Source organism: Lonchura striata, chromosome 15 (genome assembly GCF_046129695.1).
Source record: "Lonchura striata isolate bLonStr1 chromosome 15, bLonStr1.mat, whole genome shotgun sequence".
Classification (NCBI taxonomy): Eukaryota; Metazoa; Chordata; class Aves; order Passeriformes; family Estrildidae; genus Lonchura; species Lonchura striata.
Genome location: NC_134617.1, coordinates 10,253,803 through 10,278,755, shown reverse-complemented (window position 1 = coordinate 10,278,755; position 24,953 = coordinate 10,253,803). Strand labels below are relative to the sequence as shown.

Below are 24,953 nucleotides of genomic sequence, written 5' to 3'. Positions count from 1 at the left end.
AAAATTCCAGTCACCTGTGCAGTTGTGATTCTCTCTGATGTGTGAATTCAGTTCTGTCTGCGCAGTGGAAGGAAATAGGGCATGCAAGGATGGGGAGCCTTTATAGAGCACAGAGATTTGGTTTCCTGTGGTATTCCAGTGGTCAGGATTCACAGAGGATCATCAGTTCTGTCTGGTTTTTGTTTGCAAGGCTGGCAATCAGGAAAGATTTTTTTTCAAGTACAGGCATTTAAAGCCAGCCTGGATTAGCTCTGAGCAGCCTGGTCCAGTTAAAGGTGTATAAGGGAATGTAAGGGGATGAACTTCAGGGTCCCTCCTAACATGAACTATTCCATGGTTCTGTGACTCTAAAAATGGCCCAGTTTGAGCCAAAAATAACAGATCCTTGTTAATGTTATTTTGTTTCAAGTGGAGATTCACTTTTTTACAGTTGGATTTGAATTAGCAAGATTTGATTTTTAGTATAAAATAAAAAGTCAGTTACTGAGGTGTGATTGCTTTTCAGAAACTTTGGCATTCACAGCTGAAATTAGTCGATAAGTAAATTTCCCTGATGGCCCGTGCACTTCCTAAGACCTCATGAAATCTAATCATTGAATAAATTGAACAGTAAATAGTTGCCTTTAGTATGTTTTTTTCAGAAATACAGAACACATTTTAATGACTGGAATTTAAATTACACACACTGCCATAAACTGCTTAGGCATCTAATATTAGAGATAGTGCCAAAGATTAAAAGAAAATAATTCCATGTTTTCATGTCATTTATATTAATTTTCATTGTCTCTAGTGTTTGATCTCTCAGTTTGTGTTATAAAGCATCAAATAGATGCCTTTGAAGATGAAAAATCAGCAAGAAATATAGGTATTAGTGGTAACATGAGACTTGCTCACAAGGTCATTACCAATTACTGAGAGTGTCTAGGCTTTCAAGGTGTATTTGGCAAATGGCTTGTTTTCCAGCCAACAGTCAAGAGAAAACAATATCATAAACTTGAATATTGATAGTAATGATTTCTCATACACTTTCAACTGGCAAAGAATAAATTAATCCCATTTTCTGCAATATGAATGAGTTGCACTTCATCAAATTTAAATTGGACTTACAGAAAATAAATTAATGCAAGTTTTAATTTTTCAATACATAGGTTAAACAAAAAACTGATAGATATTGAAGTATTTGTCAAGTCTTGCCCCTGCATTTCATGAAAACATTGTGTTATTGTTTGAGAAGAATGTGGCTGTATAGAGATTTTTCTTTTCTGTTCTTTCCTGTCTACATCTTTCTTCCTGACTCTCAACTGTTTTATTTTTTTTCCTGTGCTTTTCTGTTCAAATACATGCTTCAATGTATATGGCTCTTGCTTACAGGAAGAAGAGGTGGAGAAGTTTGGGGTAAGTGTAGAGCTGAATGCAACTAAGATAAATAAAGATTATGCAACTCTTAACATACTGCATCCTCCTCGTTAGTGCATGCATCTGAAATACAGCATGCATTTTATTAACCCTGCAATACATGTTTTTTTGAAAACAGGAGTAAGGGGTTTACAGCCAACATTTTACTGCAGCTATAAGGATTCTGAGTTGCTTTTGTGTAGTAGATAAGTTGTTTGAGTTTTGGCTTTGTGCGTTAAAAAAAACCTTGCTGTGCAGTTACATTGGAAGGCAAAATATTGTGGGAAGTAAATGAAATAAGTAACTTGCCTTTTAACATGTTACAGAAAAGTTGAAGCCATTCTGCATTTTCAACTATAAGGACACTGAGTTGTGGTAATGATGTAGTAATTTTCTCCCTGAAGTTTGTCTTCAGGCAACCTTCAAAGTATTTATTTTTAGTATATCTTTAAAATGTATCTCACATTTCCTGCACTAAAATCCTCATTGATCCTACTGGGAGTGTTGGTTGTGTGAGGTCTGGATCATGGAATGACTAAAGATGAGAGTTCTGTTGTTGGCCAGGGAAATTCCTGCCTGGCCCAGGGCAGTGGTTTGAAGACTGACATTGTAGGCATATTTTATGTGTTCTGTGTTACCTGTGTGCCTTGGCATAGCAGTGATGGGGACAGTGCCAGGACTGGGCTGGTCATACTGGGCTTAGCAGGTTTGGATACTGGTCCCTGATGCTGGTGTGGATGCCCTTGGCTGGCAGCATTTGGTGTTCAATAATCAACTGCTCACAAGGCAGCTCGTGGGGAGAAAGAGTCTCTGTAATTTCTAACTGTGTAATTTGGAATTACTGTGAACACAAGGGAATAAGGAAAAATAATTGTTAAAGGAAATAGAATTAAATTGCCTTAAAAAGTCAAATCCAGACCTGAAAGAAAAAAAAAAAGTGTGTACATAAACAATAAAATATTTCTATGATTAAAAATAAACATAATTTCCTGATCATTGTAGAATAGCTTTGTCCTTGCCCATCAAGAGATGTGAGTGTCCCCTTGGTTTGAATAGCTGTGAACACTCTGTCACGCCTTTTGCTGCTCCTTGTCTCCAATAACATCTCTCTTTTATTTAATTAAGCTATAGATTGCTGAGAGTTTTTAAGCTTACATTTTCTCTCAGAATGATTTATTTAACATGTCTGAAAATATTGCAATCAGCTGTTTTCCAACATCTATTTTCTAAGCTCAGTTTGATTCCTTGGATTTCCTCTAACAACATGTTTTATTCCAACTCCTTTGGCCATTATGGCTCTTCTGTGCCTGATGTTGTTTATTCTGCCACTTGTGATTCTGTAAACACATGAGATCTCGATAAATGTCTTCATGTAGCTTTAAAAATATTCATCTGAATATTTAAAAATCCCCACACAAACCCAGCCTTGAACAATTTTGACATTTTCCATTAGAATTTACATGTGACTTATACTGTGATCTCCATTTATTTAAAAATTCATCAGAACTGGTGTGGCTGAGGGACTTGTGGCAGCTGAAACAGAGGTGACTGTGTTTAAACTATACCCTGAACAGTTGTTTGGTCACTCTTCCAGTGTGAATAGGAGTGACTGTCAGGGAGAGTAACTCATGTTCTTTAACAAATACAGTATTATTTATTTTTGCTTCAGTTACTGATAGATTTCAGAGCTCAAAATTAGGAGTATTGAGGAGCATTCTCATTCATAGATACAAGTCTGTACAAGTCTGGGTGTATGCATATCATCACTGCCTTCCTCACCTTTCTTGGGATAAGTTTTTTAATGAGCTACTCTTCTGTGAATATTTTTAGTTAATTGAAGAATGAAGTTAAGTGTGTAATCAAATGCACTTTGTACATTTAACATAATTTGCCCCTTGTTTAACCATTATGAGAAGCTCAGTTTTCTAAGAGGATTGCAGTGGTCACTCACTTCTGTGCTCAGCTAAGTGCAAGGAGTTTCTGTGTAAGCCTGATGGACACAGTGGGTACCCAGTTCCTTAAACCACCAAAGTTACCAAGTTTATCCACTTTCAGAACCTACAATTGAATTCATAGAGCTGTTAAAGGTTGGAAAAGACCTCTGAGATCATGAAATCCAGCCATCACCCTAACACGACCGTGTTGACCACTAAACCGTGTCCTCAAGTGCCTTAAACATGCATTTTTTGAAAACCTCCAGGGATGCTGACCCCACCTCTGCCCTGGGAAGGCTGTTCCAGGTCTTGACAACCCTTTCCATGAAGAAGTTTTTCCTAATATCCAATTCAAACCTCTCCTGGCACAACTTGAGACTAGTTTTTCTCGTCAGCTGTGGGTCCTGCAGCACAAGGCTGGGGGTTGTTAGCGGAGTTGAATGAGTTCCACACCCAGCACTGCCCCTTGTTCTTCCCAGCTCCACACTTCCTTAGGCAGTCCTGTTCTAGGCTCAAATCGCTGCTCTCAATTTACCCAGATATGTTGAGACAAGTGTTTTAATGCTGTTCATCTTTTTTAACTCATTTGCATCAGCATGCACTAGCCCTAACTGAAGATTATTGGTATTAATCTGCTTTGGCCTATGCTGCTGTAGCTCTTTGTTGCTGTTGAGAACTGAACCTTTAGTGCTTTGATCTTTTCTCTCGTAGGTCTCTGAGCCAGGGCAGCATGAACTCGAACATGCTGGACGTGCAGGGAGGCGCTCACAAGAAACGCGCCCGCCGCAGCTCGCTCCTGAACGCCAAGAAGCTCTACGAGGATGCCCAGATGGCCAGGAAGGTGAAGCAGTACCTGTCCAACCTCAGTGTAGAGACAGATGAAGAGAAGATCCAAATACTGTCACTTCAGTGTGAGCCTGCATACAGCACTTGTAAGTACAGTGAGCTAGAACAGCAGCATAATCTATATCTGTATCATTTCTTCCATCTCTAAAAATACTCTTTTAAACTTTTCCTCCGAGGAGAAGATACTGTAGTAAGGGTTGTTTTGTCAGTTTGTGTACTGAGAGCTTCAGCAGGACAGCATGTGTGTTCATGTTTTGGTTGAGCTCAAAAAACTTCTGTGATGTTTTTTTTTTTGACCTTTAGTTCCTAAAGCAGTGTGTCTTTGCATCAGTCTGGCAGGAAATCCATTAGCACATCAGCTCTGCTGGTGCCCTGCTGTCCTTGCACAGGAAGGATAAAAGTAGTCTTTACCATATAAACAGCAAGAAATGAAAAGAGACAAAATCAATATAAAACTGCAATGGATTACACCTTAGAATAAATGAAGATTGTTGAGAAGGAGAAGTTAGGTCAATATTGACTGATGAGTTTGACATGGCTTGACAGTCACAAATTGAGGACTGCAGCAGGACAGCTCTCATAATTTGAGCTCTTGTCAAACAAACTGCTGTCTGACCTGCTGTCTTACACAGTTCAGTAAATTCGTATTTAGAAATAGGAAGTTATAATTTGTTTTATTTAGATACTCGAGCAGTTTTCACTTTCTTGAAAGGCAGATTTGTTTCAAAATAGATGAGTAACAACCATGCTAAACTAAATTATGTTTGCTGCTTGTCTTTTGTCCAAATATAGCATTTTAAGGCTTTTTTTGTCTTCAAATACTGTTTTATCTCTGATGAGGTAAGTTAAAAGCATGACTAGGAGATGGCATCTTGAAGATAAAATTTTAAGTCCTTGCCGTTATCTAGTATTAAGAATGCAAATCCTTATTTTTCCCTAAGATGCCGTCTTATGCAAATTTTCTTTTAGCTTTTACTTTTAAGTAGCACTGAAGCAGGAAACCTGGAAATGGCCACATTTAACTCCCTTTTAAAAAACGTTAAATCCTTCATGTTTGAACTCTTTATAGATGATCTATGTGCAATCGTAGGTACTAGGCCCAAGAGAAAAACATATATTACCAGATTTTTATTTGTTTAAAAAAATTAATACCTTATATGCATGGTGCTAGCCATAGATATTTGAAAGTAAAAACAGGGAATATAAACTGACTGTTCTACTTCATGTAGTTAGGCAAATCAGGTTCATATTCTCTTAAACATCAGAAAGGAAAATGAAGTTTAAGTGGATACACAAATAAATATGTAGTAGATTGGCATATTATTAAAAGTAACATTTTAAAAAGCTGGGGAAAAAGCTCTAAGCCCCAAAACCCACAGGCAGTAGATGCAATTGAGATTATCCTTGTTACAGAAGAGAGAAGTGAGAAAGAAGAGAGGGAGAAAGAAGAGAGGAGTGATGTGTGGCATGAGGGAGCTGCCAGCCCCTCGTAGTTTTCAACCTGGTGCAGTGAGAGCACTGACCTGTCCAGGGATGTCTCTCTGCACTTGGTTGGATTACACACGTTCAGGGGTTCAGCTCCCCTGTTTCTTACCTCAGTAATAAGCTTCTGCCCTTGCTTGTGGTAGGAATGAGCAGTAGTGACACTGCAATCCAGAGTTTTCCAACAGAATTTAAGGAGAGATCAGATGAGGAGCAGCGTGTGAATTGCTGTGTGATTGAAGCAGAAGCTGAAGCAGTGCCCTGTGCTGTAAATCACTTGTGCCACCTAGTGAAACCTTTGATGCCAGTTGCAAAACCACCTGATTTTGAAAGAAGTGCTGTTATGCAATTGCACCTTGCATGCAAACATTTAAAATACAGGCTTGTGGTGGAAATAAACAACATCTTTTGATCTTTAGATTAAGTGCCACTATGGCACTTTCAAGAATTTAGGGCTTTTTTTTTAAAGCCCTTCACACATCATTTTCAGTGTGATGGAATCATAATGTTTGGACTAGAAATGGTTTAAAATACAATTTATCTTTTTTATACAGTGGTTGCTTTGTCTGCAGTTGTACTGCAATAATCCTGCAATTGAAAGTGCTAGATATTTATATGCCGTTTTTCCGTAACAGTGACAAAGAATTTAAGTGAGAGAAGAGGAGGAAAATCCTCTGAAATGTCTCCAGTGCCCATGAGATCAATTGGCCAAACCACAAAAGCCCATCAGCATCAACAAAACCGAATGAGTCAAGTTCTTCAGGTCCCGAGTGTGAATTTGTACCCCAGCAGGAAAAAAGGACTGACAAAGGATCATGTCACATTCAGTGAGTATCTTCACTTGGCTGGGGAGGTTTTAGGATGTAAACAGGCAGGGGGGAGGAGCTCTTTTGTAGCTGAGTGGTTTATGTGAGATACTGCTGTGCTTCATTAAATCATTTTAAAACAGCTGATACACATTGCTGTGTTTTAAGAGAGTGTGTTTAGTCATTTGCACAATCTTTTATAACTTTCCTTAAAACAGTTAATGGTGATGTGCTGTCTCCAAATATGCTCTCGTTCCATGAAGTCTTATATATTTGGGTGAAATCATTGAAACAAATCACAGACATTTAATATTTTAACCTCTGGGACACCATTTTAACAACATTATGGTCAAATGGAGCAACATATATTATTAGTTGCTCCTAGTGAAAATAGTTTTTTTGTCTCTAAATTTGCTAGTTGCAAAGCAGTATATTCTTTATTAAAAAGTTTTTGTCCTATTTAAATAACTGTTGTATCATTTGAAAGCCGCAGTTGTGGGTTATTAATTGAAGTTAGCTGCAGTCAATAACTGATAAGAAATTATTTTATATTATATCAGGCATCAACATAATTTAAAATAGCTTCAGAAAACAGTATATTACAGCATATAAAATACTGTTTCTAGTTAGTGTTTCTTTCAGTTCTCCTGCGAAAAGCCTGTGCAGTTTGATAAGTTCCAGAAACTTTGTTCGCAGAGGCTTTTCTTCATTTATTTGCCTGGTGGTCCATGCTGATCTAACAATTAGTGAGAAATTGAAATAACTCCTCAGCACTGAGTCCTCTCTCTGTAGGATGGTCTAATAGTGAGTAAGAAACACCAAACCATGTGTGGGACACTGGTTTTGCTAAACTGGCCAAGCTGTGGTTTTGCTAAACTGGTCAAGCTGTGGATAGTGCCTGTGAGCGTTGATTTGAGAACTCCTGCTTGTGAAGATCCTGAACTGACCTGGTAGCTCTGACACACATGGTTTTTAATGGTCCCAACAGTGATCTAAATTTAAATGGAGACTGCCTCCACATCTCTGAGCATCTGCTCCTCTCTTTGCTGAATATTCTGATTGTTCAACATGGTGCTTATTTGTAGTTTAAACAGAAATCAGTAATTCAAAAGAAGAATAATATGCAGTAACTGATCCCATTGTTTTCATAGGCACAGGCTCTCCACAGAAGTCATTAAGCTTGTCTGAGGAAGTAAGTAGTAAGAAACAAGCAGATGACACTATGTCCATGGCATCTTCTTTGCACTCCAGCCCACCTGCTTCTCCTCAGGGCTCCCCACGCAAAGGTACGTCCCAGGAACTGGAGCCTAAACCAGGGTGGGCAGTGGCAGCAATATTTGTTGGTAATGACATGTAAGAGAAATAGTAATTTAGAATATTCATGTCAAGAATAGAGTCACGTCTTTCTATGAATAGACATGATTTTCCAGTATATTTGTATATTTTGGACCTTTAAGTCACTTAGTATTTAAAAAAGGGAGAACAGTTGTTTTCTTAAAATACTGCCTAAGTATTTTGGCAGAATTCCCAATAGATCAGAAGTGCTGACACCTGCCATCATGCCAGTTCAGATTTAGGTGGCCACTTAGATGAATGGGATTCTCAAACCTGGGGATTTCTTGAAGATGACAGTATTGGACAGAAACTGCAGCTATTGAGATAACTTCTGGTCTGGCTCAAGGCAGTTGGAATACCAGGTGATTAGACAGAGCTGGAGATGGAATGGTGTCATAGTTCTCCAGGACAGGTGGTTTAGGTTGCTGCAGTAGTGGATCCATCTAAATCCTCGAGTCGCTGTTCATATTTTTTGTTCTTGTGCACAGGGCTTTGTATACATCCCTGTCTCTCATGATGCCCTGAGAATCCCTTTATTTTTGATGTCTTCATCTTAAAAGACCTGCATCACTTCATCATTAGTCAACCTTGGATGGAAATTGATTTGAAATCCCTTAACAGCACTCAGTAGCCAGCGTGGGTGGTTGGTGTTGGATGGTGTAAGGCCTCTCTCCCTCCCTTCTGTGCTGCTCTGACTCACTGACAGCCCGAAGCCACCGCCTTGGCATGGCATGGCACAGCGACCTGCTGCATCTTCTCACCCCTCTCAGTGGGAGATCAGGCTGGTCCCTCCACTTCTGCCTTCACAAGATCCTGATTCTTTTAGGAGAATGCCACTTATTTTACTTAAACACAGCATAAAAAGCTTAAATACTGGGGATGCCAAATCTTGCTCCACTGAGCATCGCTTACAAATATGTTATTTTTGTTAACTTTTACCTTGTTCTTTGAAAAGAATGTTTTGTTTCTTAGGGATTGTTTCATTAATTCACCTTACTTCCAGCACTGATCTCATTTGATTGAGGTGATCTGTACTTTGTTGTATGTGTTGTGCTAACACCTCATTGATCTAAAATTAGGTGCTTCACAGACAGCTGAAAGACATAATTTTAGGCATGAGCACATTCCACTTAATTTTAGATTTCATTTTCTTTTGAGCTATATCCAAGTGATACACAAATAAGATTGAAGAAAAAAGGATTTTCAATTAGGATGTTATTTTTGTTGTTATTTATCTCATCATCTATCAACATCTGTCTGTGTCTACTTCATTGTAGTTGGCAACATCCAAAGGTCGGATAACTGCAGTCAGATGAATCTCTCTGGCTCTTCCTCATCACTGGCCAGTGAAACCAGCAACAAGAACAGTGGACAGCGCAGCTATGGAATAGGTGGGGCTTATTTACAAAAGCAAATTCAGAAGATGTGCCAAGCTGGAAAGAGTTCTGAGAAAAGTGCAAAGGTGGACAGAGAGAAAGAGAGTAGAAAGGCAGAAGCTGAGCTTGAACCTACAAAAATTAAGGGAATCCAGTTTAGAAGACTTAGGGAAAGAAGCTTCTCCAGGGAAAGAACAGCTTTTGCTGCAAAAAGGGAAGCAGAGCCCACTGAAGCCTTAGAAAGCAGTGGAAACCAAAAGGACAAGAACACTGATACTCTGAGTACAGCGAGCATCTGTACTAACAGCAGTGTGTACCTATCCTACTGCCTATGCACAAGGCCTAGAAGAAGAAGAAAGACTATATAATGTATTTTTAGAAGGAAGACTCATGTCCGTGTTGCGTCCAATATCCTGAATTTATCTGAGTTATTTCAGTGTTACCTGTTTATATGTTTAAGATGTTTAATGTGCTTCCCTTCCAGATGTTTGTGTCAGTTCTTTGTAGCTAATCACCTTTACAGTGCAGTGAAGACAATAATGTGAAGTTTAGAGAATCAAGGAACAGGTACAGTGTTAGTTCAGTTACTTAGTGTGTCACAAATGCCAGTGAAACAGTAAGTTCTGCAACATTTGTTAATTAAACAGTCCCTGAGATGGTGTCAGTGGAATGCTCACTGCCAGCATTGGTGTGTGTTCCATTGGTCACATCTTCTGCTGTCCTTTACCGCCAGCAAATGCTTATATTTAGTCTGTTAATACACGTGCTGTTATTTTATGGCTCAGCTTTCAGATAGTTTTCATTTCTTTAATGAAGAGGAGCCCCTTTGTTCTCCAGATAGTTGGAACACCGTGAGGACATTTCTTACTGCAGTGTAGTTGTGTCAATTTAAAGAGTCCCTAAAAAATATGAAATATTAGTTATTGCTAAATGAAAGAAAATTGAAATTTAATCTTAAAAAGGTTGCTCTTAAGTACACTTTAGGGTTCAGTTCTATAGCTTGATAATATTGATATTTACTACTTATATTTTCTCTTAAAATCTTACAAAATAATCAAAGTTAAGCTGTGAAATCTCAAATTATGAGCATTATGCTCAGTGGCTGTATGCCAGTGTCTCCACATGCCATACTCTATCATCTCTGTATTGTTTATGCATTTAAGGGCATCCATTCTCTGTATTAGATTGTGTGTATCACTGGCTTTTACACTGTCTTGTCATTTCACTTCTTCACCTAATGAATGTAAATATGTGGCAACCCCACTAAAAGGCGCAAGTGGAGAAATTTAGGCAAAAAAAAGCTGGTCTGAGGTGTGAGATATATAGGGATATATTTGTGTCTGAAATAAGTTATTTGAGGGTAAGCCAAGCAGAGAAAGAAAGCATTGTACATTATGCTCTGAGTCTGGTGGGATCTTCAGTTGTTCCCCTTCTTTGGGAGCAACCCTGGAGTCTGATCCAGCTCCTGCCAAGGTTGTGCTTCCTGCCTTTGCTTCCTTCTCTGTTAGTTTTGGAGCAGATGATAAAACTGAAATGGATCATATGGCTAATCCCTGAGTCCTCATAGCTGTCTTTCACCTTAGTCAGCATCTCCTCCTCCACTGCCAGAATCTTTTTTGAGTCTTGCATGGCAGTATGGCAGAGGGATAGTGGGAAGTGTGCTACATTTTTACTGAAGGAGTCAGCACTTGCAGAATTAGAAAAATCTGATCTGCCTGTCCAGTAGTGTTGCAGTAGGCTGCTGATTCTGGTGGTGTGGGTTAAAGCTGCTGCTCTGGAGAGTGGTGGAGTTGCAGGTGGGTTATTGGTGTTCCTGGCCTTGCATTAGTAAATCAGTGCTAGATGCTGCTAGATGTTAAAAGCTTTAGTACCCTAAAATCCTCAGTGGACTGATGGTAAGCAACCAGGTTTTGGCTGGTTTTCTCCTAAATATCCTCTCTTTAATGTGTGAGTCAATACGTGGTTGTCATATGTTGATCCAGACATTCTCCTCTCCTCTCCTGTACTTAGGCTATGCCCTCATACCTTCCACTAAATCCGACAACTTCTCAGACTCCAGTCACAGTGAGATCTCCTCCCGCTCCAGCATCGTGAGCAACTGCTCTGTGGACTCCATGTCAGCAGCACTGCAGGACGAGAGGAGCTTGTCCCAGTCCCTCATCGTGGTGGATTCTGGTGGGGCAGAGAGAAAGGAGCATCCTCAGGCACTGACAGATTACGGCCAGCCCTGCCCGGGGTAAGGTGCAGCTGCTCCTGCTGGGGCTCGGTGTGTGCTGTCAGAAGGGGTAAGGAAGCTTTGGCCAGGACACAGTTGTGCACTCCACTGTGGTTTTTAAGCTTCTGCTGGAAGCTGGAGCTCTGGCTGCTGTGTGGGGAGCCTGTTTCCATAAGAAGCTTACAGTATTACTTGGGGAGACAACAGCTTGTTCCCATTGGTGGGGTTTAGCTGGATATTTCTTGCAGGAGACTGGAAGCTTGTTAAAAGCCAGGATGATGCTTAGCAAATTAATGCCATAGTGAGAGACAGCAAAAGAACAGCAGGATATGATCAATTCTCTCCGAGTCAGCAGAGCCAGTCACTTAACGTGCTCTAATGTGATTTGTAAGGATTTCTCTAATTATCATTTGTTGCTTAGGCAGACTGGCAGCTTTCTGCCACTGTCTTTCTGACAGTTTTCACACAAGAGGTCTTGCTACTTCAGTGCAATGAGAATTTGTGCTGAAATGATGCTTTGAACTGGAAGTTTTTGGATTTTTCTCGCTAGACGTAGCACCTTGATCCATAGGATGTAACATCTCCTAATATATCTTGAGATAGCATTGTCTGTCCTCAGCTATGATGGATTCAGCTAAATGAGAGGTGCTCCTTACATTTCTCATTTTTCCAGCCCATGGAATCATAGAATGCTTTGGGTTGCAGTGGACCTTAAAGATCATCTTGATCCAACCCCTCTTCTATGGGCAGGGGTCAGGGTTCAGGGTTCTTCCAATCCCATTCAACCTGGCCTTGAACACTCCCAGGGATGGAAAGAAATGAGTAATTCAGTTTATTTCATAGGATTAAAATGGGAATTTAAAGATGTGCTTCATCAAAGAAAATAATTCCCTTTCTAGAAGGCATAATATACTCTGAGATCATGTTTTGTGGTTGTTCCTTTATTACTTAATTTCAATAAGTTGCAAGGGTAGAAAGTGGATTTTATCCTAGGACATAAGAAAATAGAAAAGGAAGGAAATAAAATCCCTTGCTTGCACATACCTAAAAAATGTTCCTTGATTTCATAACATGTCAGTAAACTGCTGAAGGAGGGTGTTGAATTTTGATGTTGTGTTGCCCATGCATTTGTTAACACAACCAGAAATAGTTGGGAGACTTGAATAATGTCTAGCAATCCTGTCTTCATGTATTCTAAATTCATAGAAACCTGGCTTTATTTCCCCCCCCCCTTAGTTGTGCAATTAGAGCTTTCAGCAGACATTTCTTTAAAAAAGAAATTTTGGACTTTGCTTTTCAGAATCTGTCCCTCCATATTGTTCCCACAAATGTTACTTATGCCCAGTATTTCCAGATATTCTTGAAATTCAGCTGCATCCACTCTGTCTGAACAACTTGATGTTGCTGCCAGTGAAGGGGTTGGATTTTATTCCATATATTTGTTTTTATTTTAGTTTTTAAATGAAAAGAAAAAGTTGGTAGCAGACTGAATGTAAGAGGTAACTTCCTCCTCTGCTTTCTGTAAGGCAATGTTTCTGTGATTGGTAGAGAAGAGATTCTGTGGGCCAGCCTTAGGGACCTGGGGTGCTGCCTGGAAATGAATGTTGCAAACTTGTTATTCCCTGGGGAATAACCCCCTTGCTGCTGGGTGCAATAGTGATTTGGGGGTAACAGTGTCTCTCCTCAGTGCTCCCTTGTGCCTTGAGCTTGCTGCTCACCTGATACAGACCCAGAGTTGGCTCTGAGTAGATAGCTCTTATTGTAAAAGCTTACAAGTGTTTTTTTCCCAATTTCTGTTGTTTTCCAATGTAGCTGGTCCATCACTAGGCCTGCTCTGATCAGAGGGATGGCGTTCACATCTTCCATGAGCAGCGAGGAGATTTCCCACGAGCACATCACAGTAGAGGCAGCAGACAGCGGCCGCGGAAGCTGGACTTCATGCTCAAGTAGTTCTCATGACAATTTCCAGAATATCCCAAACCAGAAGAGCTGGGATCTGCTCAGTTCTTACCGCCACACCCAGCTGGACGGACCTATAGCTGAAGTGGAGCCCGCAAACTGTTACTCTGAGGAGGGTTGTTTGTATTCCGAAGCCTTCTCCAAAGCCAACAGGCAGTCGAAAGCCAGCGTGGAGCTGGATCAGTCTCGGCAGAGCTGGGCATCCTCCAGCTCCCTGTCAGACACTTACGAGACAAACTATGGGACAATTAAGCGGAGAGGGCTGGAGAACTCCACGGCGGAGCAGACTGAGGCTTTGGACTCTAAACCAGGCGCTGATACAACTTACAAAACTGTTACTTCCAGTACAGAAAAAGGCCTGATAGGTAAGCCAAGCCAACAGCTCATGGAAGCTGCTACATCTGGTTTTCATTTCGTACTAAGTTGTTAAAAAATGACATCAACAGGTCTGGGGCTGCCTGGCATGTTGAATTCAGCTTCACATGTGGTTGTAATTAGAGCACTACACAGTGTGTTTTCAAGCCACCTTCTTTTGCATTAGGAATATCAAGATAATAAACAAGTGCACTTCCCCATCACTTCATGGGTCTGCGGGAAAACTCTATTCAGGAGAATGTCAGGCAGTTCTTTTCTGTAGTATGCTATTTGCTTTTTTGAATGATTTTGGAGGCATACTCATCACTGTAGATGTTCTTCTGAGAGGGATCAGTGATCCCATACTCATTATAATACAGACTTCCCAGGAAAGAGCATGGCTGCAGAATAGTCTGGAGCTCACTTGCCTCTCTTGGAGCTGGGGCACCTTTGATCCACAGGGCTTTGGGCTCCAAAAGGGCAGAGCAAATTCCTTTCCTGTCTGCTATTTTAAGATGCCATATATTTGATTATACGTCTGCAGTTTGGCTACTTATGAAAGGAGAAAAAAATTAAAAATGTTCTTTGAAATATGCATAGTTCTATCAAGCAAGATGTTCTTCCCCCATCCTAGTGAGTTCAGTAGCCAGAATTAAAGGAACTGGGTTAGTAGCAAGATAAAACGTGGAATGCAAAGCTTTCTAAGACTGTGAGGCAAGGGTGCAGCTGAAATGCAGTTTAATTACTGAGTGGATTGCTGGAGGGGTTTGTTATCAAAGGTAATTGACTGAATAAACATTGCACATAGGGCGGAGGTCTTGGATTGTGTTCTTCCTTCTTGGCTTTAGAAAAAAAGTCGTGGTGGATCCTTGCAGAAAATTTGCTCCCAGCTCATTGCTGTGCCTGTGCTCTGGCCTTGCAGCCTTTCAGAGCTGTTCATGAGGAGATGGCAGGCACACTGTTCAGTTCATGCTGTCTTTGCTGACAGCACTTGCCCTTCCTTTAATTCTCTTTCCAGTCTGCATCATGTAGCTGTGAGGAGCACTCACAGAGTGCTAGACCATGAGTATGTCTGCTCAAGGAAAGATCTGATAAAGGTGGATGTAATTACAGGTTTGCAAATGCAAGTCCATTAGCTGTTTGCCACCACACAGTGTGCCAAAGATATCTTCACTTTATTTCACCGTTTGTAAAATACTGTGAATTGGAACTTAACAAAGGGACACGTTATTCTTGCATTACTACAGTAGACTAAAGGTGAGCTCTAGGGAGCCTGAACCTTTCTCCTTTGAAGGAGAACCCACCCTTGTCATTCCTCTTGCAAATCCAACCAGGACTGAAGGTGAGGTGAGGACCCAGCCCTTCCTCATCGCTCCAGGGAAGAGCAGATCCTCTTCACTTCTCCTGATTTTTCACAGAGACCTCATTCAGAGCTACTTAAATGAAAATAAATCCTGTAATTAAATAGTATAAATATCTGCCTGTACCCACGTGTATCTGCTAAACCCCAGACTGACTGAATTTGATTTTGGTTGTTTTACTGTCAGCCCAAGCATGAGCTGAGGCCATTAACTATAAACCAGCTTGTGTTCCTGATACCAAAACCTGGAATCTCACAAGACTACAACACAACAAGAAATACTCCTTTATTTTTCATCCCTTCACATTCTTCTAAGATAAGAAACTATTGCATTTGCTGAAATAAATGAAACTAATGAACATGCACTGTTTAAAATGGATCCTCAGGAGGAATGCAAATTCATTTAACTAAGAGATTAAAAAAAATGCTGTGGCTTTGAAATTCTCCTGTTGCAACATGTCCATGGAAAAAAGCCCAATTTAACATGCACATAAGCCCCAGACCTGGGGGGGGGGGAGGGGAGGCAACCTAAAAGAGTTACATTTTGGGTTGAGAGCCTCTGTGACTTGAACTACTGCTGAACAGGGCAGGAAGGGAGAAGATGAATTGTGAGGCATGGACATTGCAAATAAATAACATTGACTATAACCTTTTCATGACTGCCCAAGGTGTAATGCAGCCCTTCCAAAGGCTGTTCCAATAACTGTTCCTGTTTTTTTCTCACTTGTAAACAGAGAACATAGTTTAAGATAAGGGTATAAAAGAAAACAAAACAAAAACCAAGGGAAAAAGTAAATCAAAAGTATGGGTGTGATAAGCCAATTTTCACTCTGTGAAAACGTAAAGTAATTAATGCAGGCTCAATACACAGTCTGCCTCATAGGATCAACTTTAAGTGATGCTGTTTTTTTTCTTCCTATGGCATAGCTGGATGGTTTCATGTCTTTATACACATCAGTTGATATGGCGATGTTTGATTATAATGAATTTGTGTTAAGCAACTGACCTCTTTTGGGCGAAGAAATGGGCATTGGAAGTCAACCAGCAGTTCTTGCTGTCAAACACCAGCATTCTGCATGAAGTAATTCTGGGCTGGTTGCCTTAATTCCTTCTGTTTCAGTCTCCCAGCCTGTAACAGTGGCAGCAGACTTGACTGTGCTGCCTCCATCCTGCTGGAGAGCTCCAGAGCATCCCCTGGTGCAGCAGGGCCACGGGAGCAGGGACTGTAATAAAAGGTGTTAATTGCAGTCTGAATGCAGACAGGCTTAGAGTCCTCTTTCACTCAATTGACATCTCACCTAAAGAGTTCATGGATTCTCTTGTTACTCTGACTTTTTAAAATAAATAGAAAATAGAAATGAAGGCATAAATACCTGCTGCTGTCGTTATAACCAGTGTTTCTGCATTTGCATTTTGTTATCAGTTTCTGTTTTGCCATTGTAACATTTCATGGTTTTTTAACGTTTTGTTTCCTTTCTTTTTCTTCTTTAACATTTCCATTGCTTATTTCTTGTGCCCAGTGTACTGTGTCACCTCACCTAAGAAGGACGATAGGTATAGGGAGCCACCGCCCACCCCTCCGGGATATATGGGGATTTCTTTAGCGGACATTAAAGAAGGATCGCCCCACCACCCACACCTCAAACCTCCAGACTATAGTGTGGCAGTGCAGAGGTCAAAGATGCTGCACAGTGACCTCTCTAGACTTCCAGCAGCTGCTCTCGGTAGTGAGCCGGTGGCCTGTGTCTCCTCGAGGATGCCTCCGTGGCACGGCCGGCAGCCGTCCAGCCCCAGAGTAGCAGAGCTGCCTGACGCAGCTAGTGAAGAGGATGGTAGGTGAACACCTGGCTCGGGAGCGGGGCTGTGCAGGGTGCACTTCACAGCAGTGTGCTGGGCTTTCTCTTGCCTCAGCCTTGGAGATTAAAAGCGGATTAATCTCTGGATACACAGTGGTGTTTGTGTGGCTGTATGCACATGCGTGGCTGTGTGTGTCATGCATAGCTGTGTGCATGTACATACACGTTTAAAGCAAAGAAGAATGCCTTCCCCTTAGAAAAAGCATGTTGGCACCAAACAAACTCAAACAATATGTAAATAAATAAATATACAAAAATGTGCGTGTAAGATCTCCTAAAGTACAGCTGACACACTTAAGAGCATGTAGATATAGTTTTTTGGTTTTGTTTAGTTCTGTTTTTTTTTTTTTTTTTTAAGATTGGTCCTCTCCTAAACAGCGAAGGGACACTGACAGGCTACCTGTGGAAAAACTGTAGCCTCCCTGGACTGATTAAATGGTGTCCCAGTGGTTTGGCTGGCATCAGGGTGATGGTCTAAAAACAGTGATTTGGATTTGGTGGAGTGAACTTATTTCATTTGTATTCAGGTGTACTGGCATTGAGCTGCCTTATGCCTCAGGAGATATTCTTGGAGATTGAGTTTCAAAATATTGAACAAAATAATAGTGAACTTCTTTTCTTCTGGAGAGTGCATTTGATGAAACCTGTGTTCTCTGCCTAACTTGGCCTGACAGTGTCTCTTCCAGTTCATTTTTCATGATCTTGTTTGAAGCAACAGCCAGTGCTGCCAAGCATGGCATTTGTAGGGTGACCAAAATGTGAGAGGATTTTCCAATGAAGACTGCTCTTATATTGTGTCAAAGCTAACTTCAGGTCGGGGGCATTTCTACTTAATTGTTTATCTGCTGATTTGCTTTTAATTTCTGTGCACCGATGTGATCTTCTGTACCTTTTGCTGGTGAATTCTTTATTTATTAGAATGTTGTGATCATTTCCTTCCATTTCAGTCTGATTTAAAATGAGCCTGTATTTAGATTAAAACAATTTCTGATGCAAAATGATTATATCTTGGCCCTTCAAAATGTGTAAGCAGTAGTTAACATATGTATTAGTACTGCAGTTCAAACTTAGAGCAAACGTAAAATTGCCTGGCATTAATTCTTTGTTGTGCTTTTGATGTAAAAATAAGGAAGTCATTGCTTCAAACATATTTAATCAAATTTTTTCTAAGTTAAATTTAACTGTACACTTTTAGAGGTACCTATTTTACTATTTTTTAATTGCTTGATTAATTTTATTTGGGATAAAATGCTCACTGAATGAACATTTGCTGGCTTTTTTCCCAAATCCTTAGCTTTTGGCATACTGGGAGCTGCATGCTGATAACCTCTGGAGGAGCTAGGATTTTCTGTTTTTCGATATGTCTTTATCGTATGACCATCATACCTCAGACTCCAGAAGCTGTGGGTGCCCCATCCCTGGAAGTGCACAAGTCCAGGCTGGATGGGGCTTGGAGCAGCCTGGATGGTGTCCCTGCCTATGGCATGGAGTTGGAATGAGATGCTTTATAAGGTCCCTTCCAACCCAAACCATTCTGTGACTGCCTGAGGATCTGATAAATGGTGATGTGGAGTGTGTAGTGATCAATGATAAAGACAGTGCAAACATGCTGCTGAAGGGCTGAAGCTGTCATAGACTCACTGTTATCACCTCACTGGGTGCTGGTGCGTGCCCCGTGTGCCTGAGGTGGGGACTGGTGGAATAACTGCCTGTTTCTTTATCTTGTTTTGCAGAAGATGAACAAGTATCAGCAGTTTAACCCTTGGGCTATTTATATGAACCACTCACAACACAAAGGATGTGGGAGAAGGTCTCATGGTTCTTTTAGGACTGCTGACAACTTGCTGCTACTGACCTCAGACCTTGCCTGTGTCCCAGAGGAGATGGAACGGGTTGGATCACCTCTTCACACCTTCCTTCACTCTGCCACCACCACCTACTAAGCTATTTCTACACATGAAATAGAAAATCCTGTTCAAGGAATGTGCTGACTGCCTGGGCACCAACATGGGTGCCCAGAGATGGACCGAGCTTCATGCAGTGGGGAGGACCAGTTGTCAGCACCACTTGAAACTTGGGATCATTTTTCTGTATGATATCATATAATCCTTTGGTAGTTTCCATTGTTGTTATTTTCTACATGACCGTTAGAAGTTTGAGAGTGTTATTTTATGAACTTCAAAAAAAAATATATCAAAATGTCAGCAAAAGCAAAGGATGTTGCTGAAATATCTGAAAATAATTTATTAATTTAATATTTTTAAATGGGAGTTTCCTTTATGTGCGTTGGGAGTGCTCTGGTTGGCTAACATAAATGTTTAGTCAATGTGACAGTAAATTAGCTACACATCAACTGTTGTGCTCTCGAAATAAACACAGAAAAGTAGAAACGGGTGCAGAAATTTATAGATTTTAGAGTGGGTTTAGATTTAATATGAATAGAGCCCAATGCCCTGCAGAGCAGTGTCTGTCAAGGCAGCACTCCTGCTGCTCCCCTCCCACATGGACACAGCAGAAACCTGTCCAAGGATTTTAGAAATTGTTTTAGCTGCCAGCCAACTAAGGCAACAGTTGGTGCTCTCCTCCCCTGTTAAGGAATGTTTGCAATGTGGAAGCCGTAGCTTAAGGGGGGAGCATTTGGGGATTTCTGAAGCTTTCCCAATAGAGTTTTAACCAGATTTTGCCTTGCAGAGTTCAACATGCAAAGCATGTTCTAAAACTCAAAACTCAGCTGTGTGTTGTGGTTTTTTAAGATCATCTCACATGTCCTGGCCTTTTCCCAGAGTTGCACAGGGTTTAGGTGCAAAGGTTATCTTTGAAAAAAATAATAAAAGAATTAGATATCACCTACATTTCACAACAAAATTTGTGAAACTGAATAATAAATGACACAGTGCTTATAGAAGAGCATCATGCATTTTATGATGGGTTAAAAAACCCTGTTGTGTTTATCTGGAAAATACAGATAATCTCAAATTATTATTTTTTTTTAATCCTAATTAAAAATCCTGGTGTTGTTGATGTCAATGAGAGTTTTGACTTACAGCCAGCCAGTATTAACCCATGATCCTCTAGTTTGACTACGGTCAAAATAATTGCTTCTTTGATTTTACTTTTAGCCAGCCAGAGTGCAGAGGGGTACAACTGGAAATGCTTGCAGGTTCTTTTCTTTCTCCTTCTTCCCTTCCTTATTCCCTTCCTTCTTCCCTTCTTCCCTTCCTTCTTCCTTTCCCTTTTTCCATACATGACACCCCATTCTAGTGTTAAAATCAGACATGAATGTGTGAATATGTATTTAAACATTTAATTGTAAATCTTTGTTGTGATGTTTACAGCCTAAGCTAGAAAGATGATGTTTGTCATTTTTACAGTGCCTCAAAACTGATTTCTATATCCATAGTTGTGGAGAGCTTTAAGGTTTTTTTTTTTTTACCTATATGTGTGCAGGGGTGCAAGGTGAACGCAACATTTTTGGAAAATGCCACAAGTACCAAAAACAACCCAAAGCCTTTGATGTGCTTTCTCCATAGTAGCTAGGGGCTGAGCCAGATGGATGAGAATGACCCAGCCTGTGTCTGCTTTCAGAGCAGTTCCAGGTTCAGCATTTCCTGGAATGTACCTGTCACCAATGGAATTGGGAAGGTGTAAATGAACAGTGATGCTGAGGAAGAGGTTGCCTAATTTATAAATCACTGGTTGGCTGTATGAATTTTTGGCACAAGTATCAGAGAAGCAAATAGTTGAAAAAATACATTAAAATCCATTTGAGGTATGGCATAGTATATGCATTTCGCTTTCTCAAGGCCTTAATGCTTATAGTGAACCTGCACAGGCCTTAATGACTAAAGATTAATGTGTCAAAGCAATGCAGGGCAGAGTGAGTGTTTTCAGCACATGCAATATTGGTAATAGAACTCTTGAACTGATATTCCAGTGGGATGTAAATCCAGGTCCTGCCATCCCATTGTCAGCTGTAGCTGCTTGTTAACTTCTGTGTGGAAAGCAAAGGTTTTTGATTTCTGGAAACCAGAAATCCTCTGTGTTGTGTCAGGTGAATGAAACCACACGGTTCCTTGGCCTTGGTGGGGAGCTGCAGCTTATTCCAGCCTGTTGAACAAAAGTATAGGGGATGGGGGTTACTAAAGTGGCTTCCTTTTACCCCAAAACCCAATAGTGCTGCCTTTGAGGGCGCAGGGAAGCCCCTGAGGGGAGCAGGGTCGGGGTCTCCTGGCAGTCAGCAAGAGCAGCTGAATTAATCACCCATCCAAACATGGTGTTTGGTAGTGTTTGCACATCAACAGCATCCGTCTGTTCACAGGGCTTGGCAGACACTGAAAAGTTCTGGAATGAGTGAAAGTCTCACTAATAATATTTTCCTAATAGCCAACACAGCTGGTGTACATAAATCATGCATAAATGATGGACAGATGAGCTACTCCTGCTACTCCTGCCTCGCACAGTGTGGCTTCTCTGCTGCTCCTTGCTGGGGTTTTTGTTTGTTTGTTTTTAACTCAACCGATCACATTGATTGGGGCCAATAGCCAAATGTGGAGTGTCTGGTGTGGGTTTGAAGAGACATTATCCCTTTTTTTTGGTAATTCAGACAGAAGCAATATGGTGGTTAGTAGCTGTTGTACACTGCTTTGTTGAAATGATGTCTTCTGGACCACAGATCCTTGACTCAGTACCTCTGTTGGGTTCTTCTAACTTGGGCTCTGATGCTGATAAACAGTTAAGGTGCCTCATGTCATGTTCTTCCACTGCCATACCTGGGTTTGCTCACTTCCTGCTCGTTGTTTTCTTCTTACTTGTTGGTGAAAGATGCATTTCAGATGTCTGTGATTTAAGCACACAGTATTTTGTTATAAATCTTAAAATTCCAAATAATTCCTGAGAAAGCAGTGTAGTTTAGTAAAATTGAATTGGCCTTTCCAGTTGCAGAAAGGGGTCACTGAGCCTCCAAGCATCAGGTTCATCTCCCAAGTACACAAAAGAAAGATAATGGCTGTGAATGTTTGCATTTCATATTTTTGCAATGTGGACAAATTTTGAGTGTTTGCCAACAATGGGCAGTGTGGGACTTTCCTGGCCCCTTCCTTTTGCCTTTACTCAGATGAGTTTGTAGGTGTGGCCTCACCTTCAGTCCTGTGTGTGATTTTTGGGCACTATGATATGAAAAAGACATGAGAGCATCCAAAGGAGGCCATGAGGATGGGGCAGGGTCCAGAGGGGGAAAGCCTTATGAGGAGTGGCTGAGGGCACTTGGTCTGTTCAGCCTGGAGAAAAGGAGACTGAGGGGAGAGAGACCTCATTGCAATCTACAGCATCCCCCTGAGGAGCAGCACTGATCTCCCACTCTCATGACAGTGACAGGTCACGAGGGAATGGCCTGAGGCTGTGTCAGGGGAGGTTTAGGTTGAGTATTAGGAAAAGGTATTCCACCCAGAGGGTGGCTGGGCACTGGAGCAGCTCCCCAGGCAGTGGTCACAGCACCAGCCTGGCAGAGCTCAGGAAGTGTTTGAACAATGCTCTCAGCCACAGGTGGGATTGTTGGGGACGGTGCTGTGCAGGGCCAGGAGCTGGACTTGATGATCCTGACGAGTCCCTTCCAGCTCAGCAGATCCTGTGGTGCCAGGTGAGTGGTGCTTCACTGGAAGGTGGTCAGAGCCCTTTGCTTGGGTGGGGTGTGCTGGGGGCTGTCTGCACCTGCCAGAGGCAGAGGGTGTCCCCAGGGACTGAACGTGCAGTGATGCCACTTGCAGAGGGGCCCGTGAACACCCTGCCAGGGGTGTTCCAAACCTTTCATCACGTCCCGAGTGATTTTACTGCAGGCAACAGTGGAAATACAACCCTGTCATTTAAGTTTTTATAAAACATCAGAATATTTGAAGGATAAACTTACCACTGCCTTTGCAAAAAGAAAAGAAAAAAGGGATACTCTCTCTTTAGAAAAGCTTTACACATTATGTTTTTGAACGCTTGTATAGAGGGTAATCTATCTTGAATTCCCAACCCAGCTTTTGCTTCTGTTGTGCTTTTTATTGTTTTATCTTTATTTCTGATATACCTGGAATGCAGTTTAGCTTGGTATTAATTAAATTCTAAATATGTGAGCATATTGGCAAAACTGCACAGATGTAATGATATTCCAATAGCAATTGTACTGCACAAGTCAGTGATTGTAAAGTATTCTGTAACAAGCAATGTTTGTCTCCTATTTTTTGATACCTCTTACACTTATGTCTTTTAGAAAGACAGTGCCTCTGTATGCTTTTTGTATTTTTACTGAGTGATTGTAAATATTTGTTATATTTTTGGTTAAGAGAATGTTTAAAAGTACTGTTTATTATCCAATCTATTAATATGTTGGAATCAATAAACAATCAACATGTATTAATTGTTTTCAGCAGCTGTTCTCTGGCAGCCAGTGGAGGGTGGAGCTGAGGTGGTATGGAGTGTGCACCACCAGGGAAGAGTGTGGTGGGAATGATGCTGACCCCAGGATCAAATAGGAGCCACCACTGAGTGATTTTGTTGTCTTGACAGTGAGGACAATACAGACATGTGATGTTCAGAGGGCTGGAGCAGCTTTTCTGTAAAAACAGGCTCAGACAGGTGGAGTTATTCAGACTGAAGAAGAGAAGGATCTGTGGAGACTTTAGAGCCCCTTTAGTGTCTAAAAGGTCTCCAAGAGAGCTGATGAGGGATTCTGGGCAAGGGGAGATGGTTTTAATCTGAAGGAGGGCAGGATTGGTTTCAATTTTAGGAAGTAATTCTTGCCTGTGAGGGTGATGAGCCCCTGGCACAGGGTGCCCAGAGCTGCTGTGGCTGCCCCATCCATGAAACTGTTCAAGGCCAGGCTGGACAGGGCTTGGAGCAACCTGGGACAGTGGAAGGTGCCCCTGCCCATGGCAGCAGTGGTGGGGATGGACTGGATGACCTTTAAAGGTCCCTTCCTACCCAAACCATTCTGTAATTCTGTGATCTTTGCCCCTTCCCCAGGTCCTGTGGCTGCTGCCTCAGGATGGGCTGGCAGACCAGAGAGAGCCTGAGGCCCTTGGGAGGCGTGTGGTGTCTCCAGACCCACACCCTGTGCAGCACATACAGATGGAGGTGTGGGCTGGCACTGAGCGTGAAACACACCTTTAGGAATACTGAAATAATTCTCTTCCCCACCCTTATTTTTGCAGGGGATCTTTGGCCCCCAGGCACCCCAGTGTGGTGCTGAGGGTGGGGTGGGCAAGGGGAGCAGGAGCTGTGCTGGGCCCCCCTTCAGTCCACTTGCAACAGCATTTTCCCTCCATTCGTGTACTGATAATACAAAAGCTAAGCTACTAGGGAACTTTATGGGAAAGGATTTTTTTTTCAGGGACAGGATTTTTATGTAATGAGTTCTTTACTAGTAAGCAGAGTCTGCAGCTTCTTGTCCTTTGCTCTCCCAGTGCACATGGCATTTTCCTCCCTTCCTCCCTGTGCATCCCCTTTCCGTGTGCTGGATATGGGGATGTGGCTGCACCTCTGATGCTCTGGTAAGAGATGAGTTCAGTCTTCACTATTTTACTCACTCCAGTGGGACTTTTCAGTTCTAGAATCACAGGATCATGGAATCACAGAATCGTTTGGGTGGGAAGGGTCCTTAAACTTCACCAGTTCCAGCCCTCTGCCATGTGCAGGAGGATGCCTTCCAGCAGCCAGGCTGATCACAGCCCATCCACCCCCACCTTGTTCTCAGAACCTTCTTTAAAACCAGCCTGGTTTTCTTCCCGGGAACCATTGGATTCCAGCAGTTTCTGGGAGGCGGTAAGGCGTTTAATTTTATTGTTAAACTTCTGAAAGCCTCCGTTCTGCGAAGGCGCAGAGCTGCCGCGAGAGGCCAGCATCGCCTCTGGTTTCGTGCGGGCTCGGCGCGGCTGTGCGCGCTGCGCTGCCGCGCTGCGCCCGCCCAGCGCCGGGCAGCTGGCACGGGTGGCCCTGGGGACATTCTGCGCTTCACTTGTCGCTCCCCGGCCGTGGGCTGCCCCGGGCCCTTGGCAAT

The 24,953-nt window shown here is 41.8% G+C and overlaps 1 protein-coding gene across 8 annotated transcripts in view; it reads left to right on the top strand.

Annotated features, from left to right (window-relative positions):
* Positions 1 to 23,311, top strand: part of RAPGEF6 (Rap guanine nucleotide exchange factor 6) — a 122,631-nt gene extending 99,320 nt beyond the window's left edge. For 2 of the 8 annotated variants that reach the window (XM_021549533.2, XM_021549543.2), the window contains 9 exons: positions 1,372 to 1,395; positions 4,041 to 4,261; positions 6,293 to 6,484; positions 7,615 to 7,749; positions 9,076 to 9,189; positions 11,185 to 11,410; positions 13,202 to 13,713; positions 16,583 to 16,894; positions 18,652 to 23,311. In XM_021549533.2, the coding sequence (XP_021405208.1) occupies positions 1,372 to 1,395; positions 4,041 to 4,261; positions 6,293 to 6,484; positions 7,615 to 7,749; positions 9,076 to 9,189; positions 11,185 to 11,410; positions 13,202 to 13,713; positions 16,583 to 16,894; positions 18,652 to 18,677 (1,762 nt within the window). In that variant the 3' untranslated portion in view covers positions 18,678 to 23,311. Of the gene's footprint in view, positions 1 to 1,371; positions 1,396 to 4,040; positions 4,262 to 6,292; positions 6,485 to 7,614; positions 7,750 to 9,075; positions 9,190 to 11,184; positions 11,411 to 13,201; positions 13,714 to 16,485; positions 16,561 to 16,582; positions 16,895 to 18,651 lie in introns of those variants that run through there. The other 6 variants (XM_021549537.2, XM_021549538.2, XM_021549540.3 and 3 more) reach the window with 6 other exon arrangements.
* The last annotated feature ends 1,642 nt before the right edge of the window (positions 23,312 to 24,953 follow it).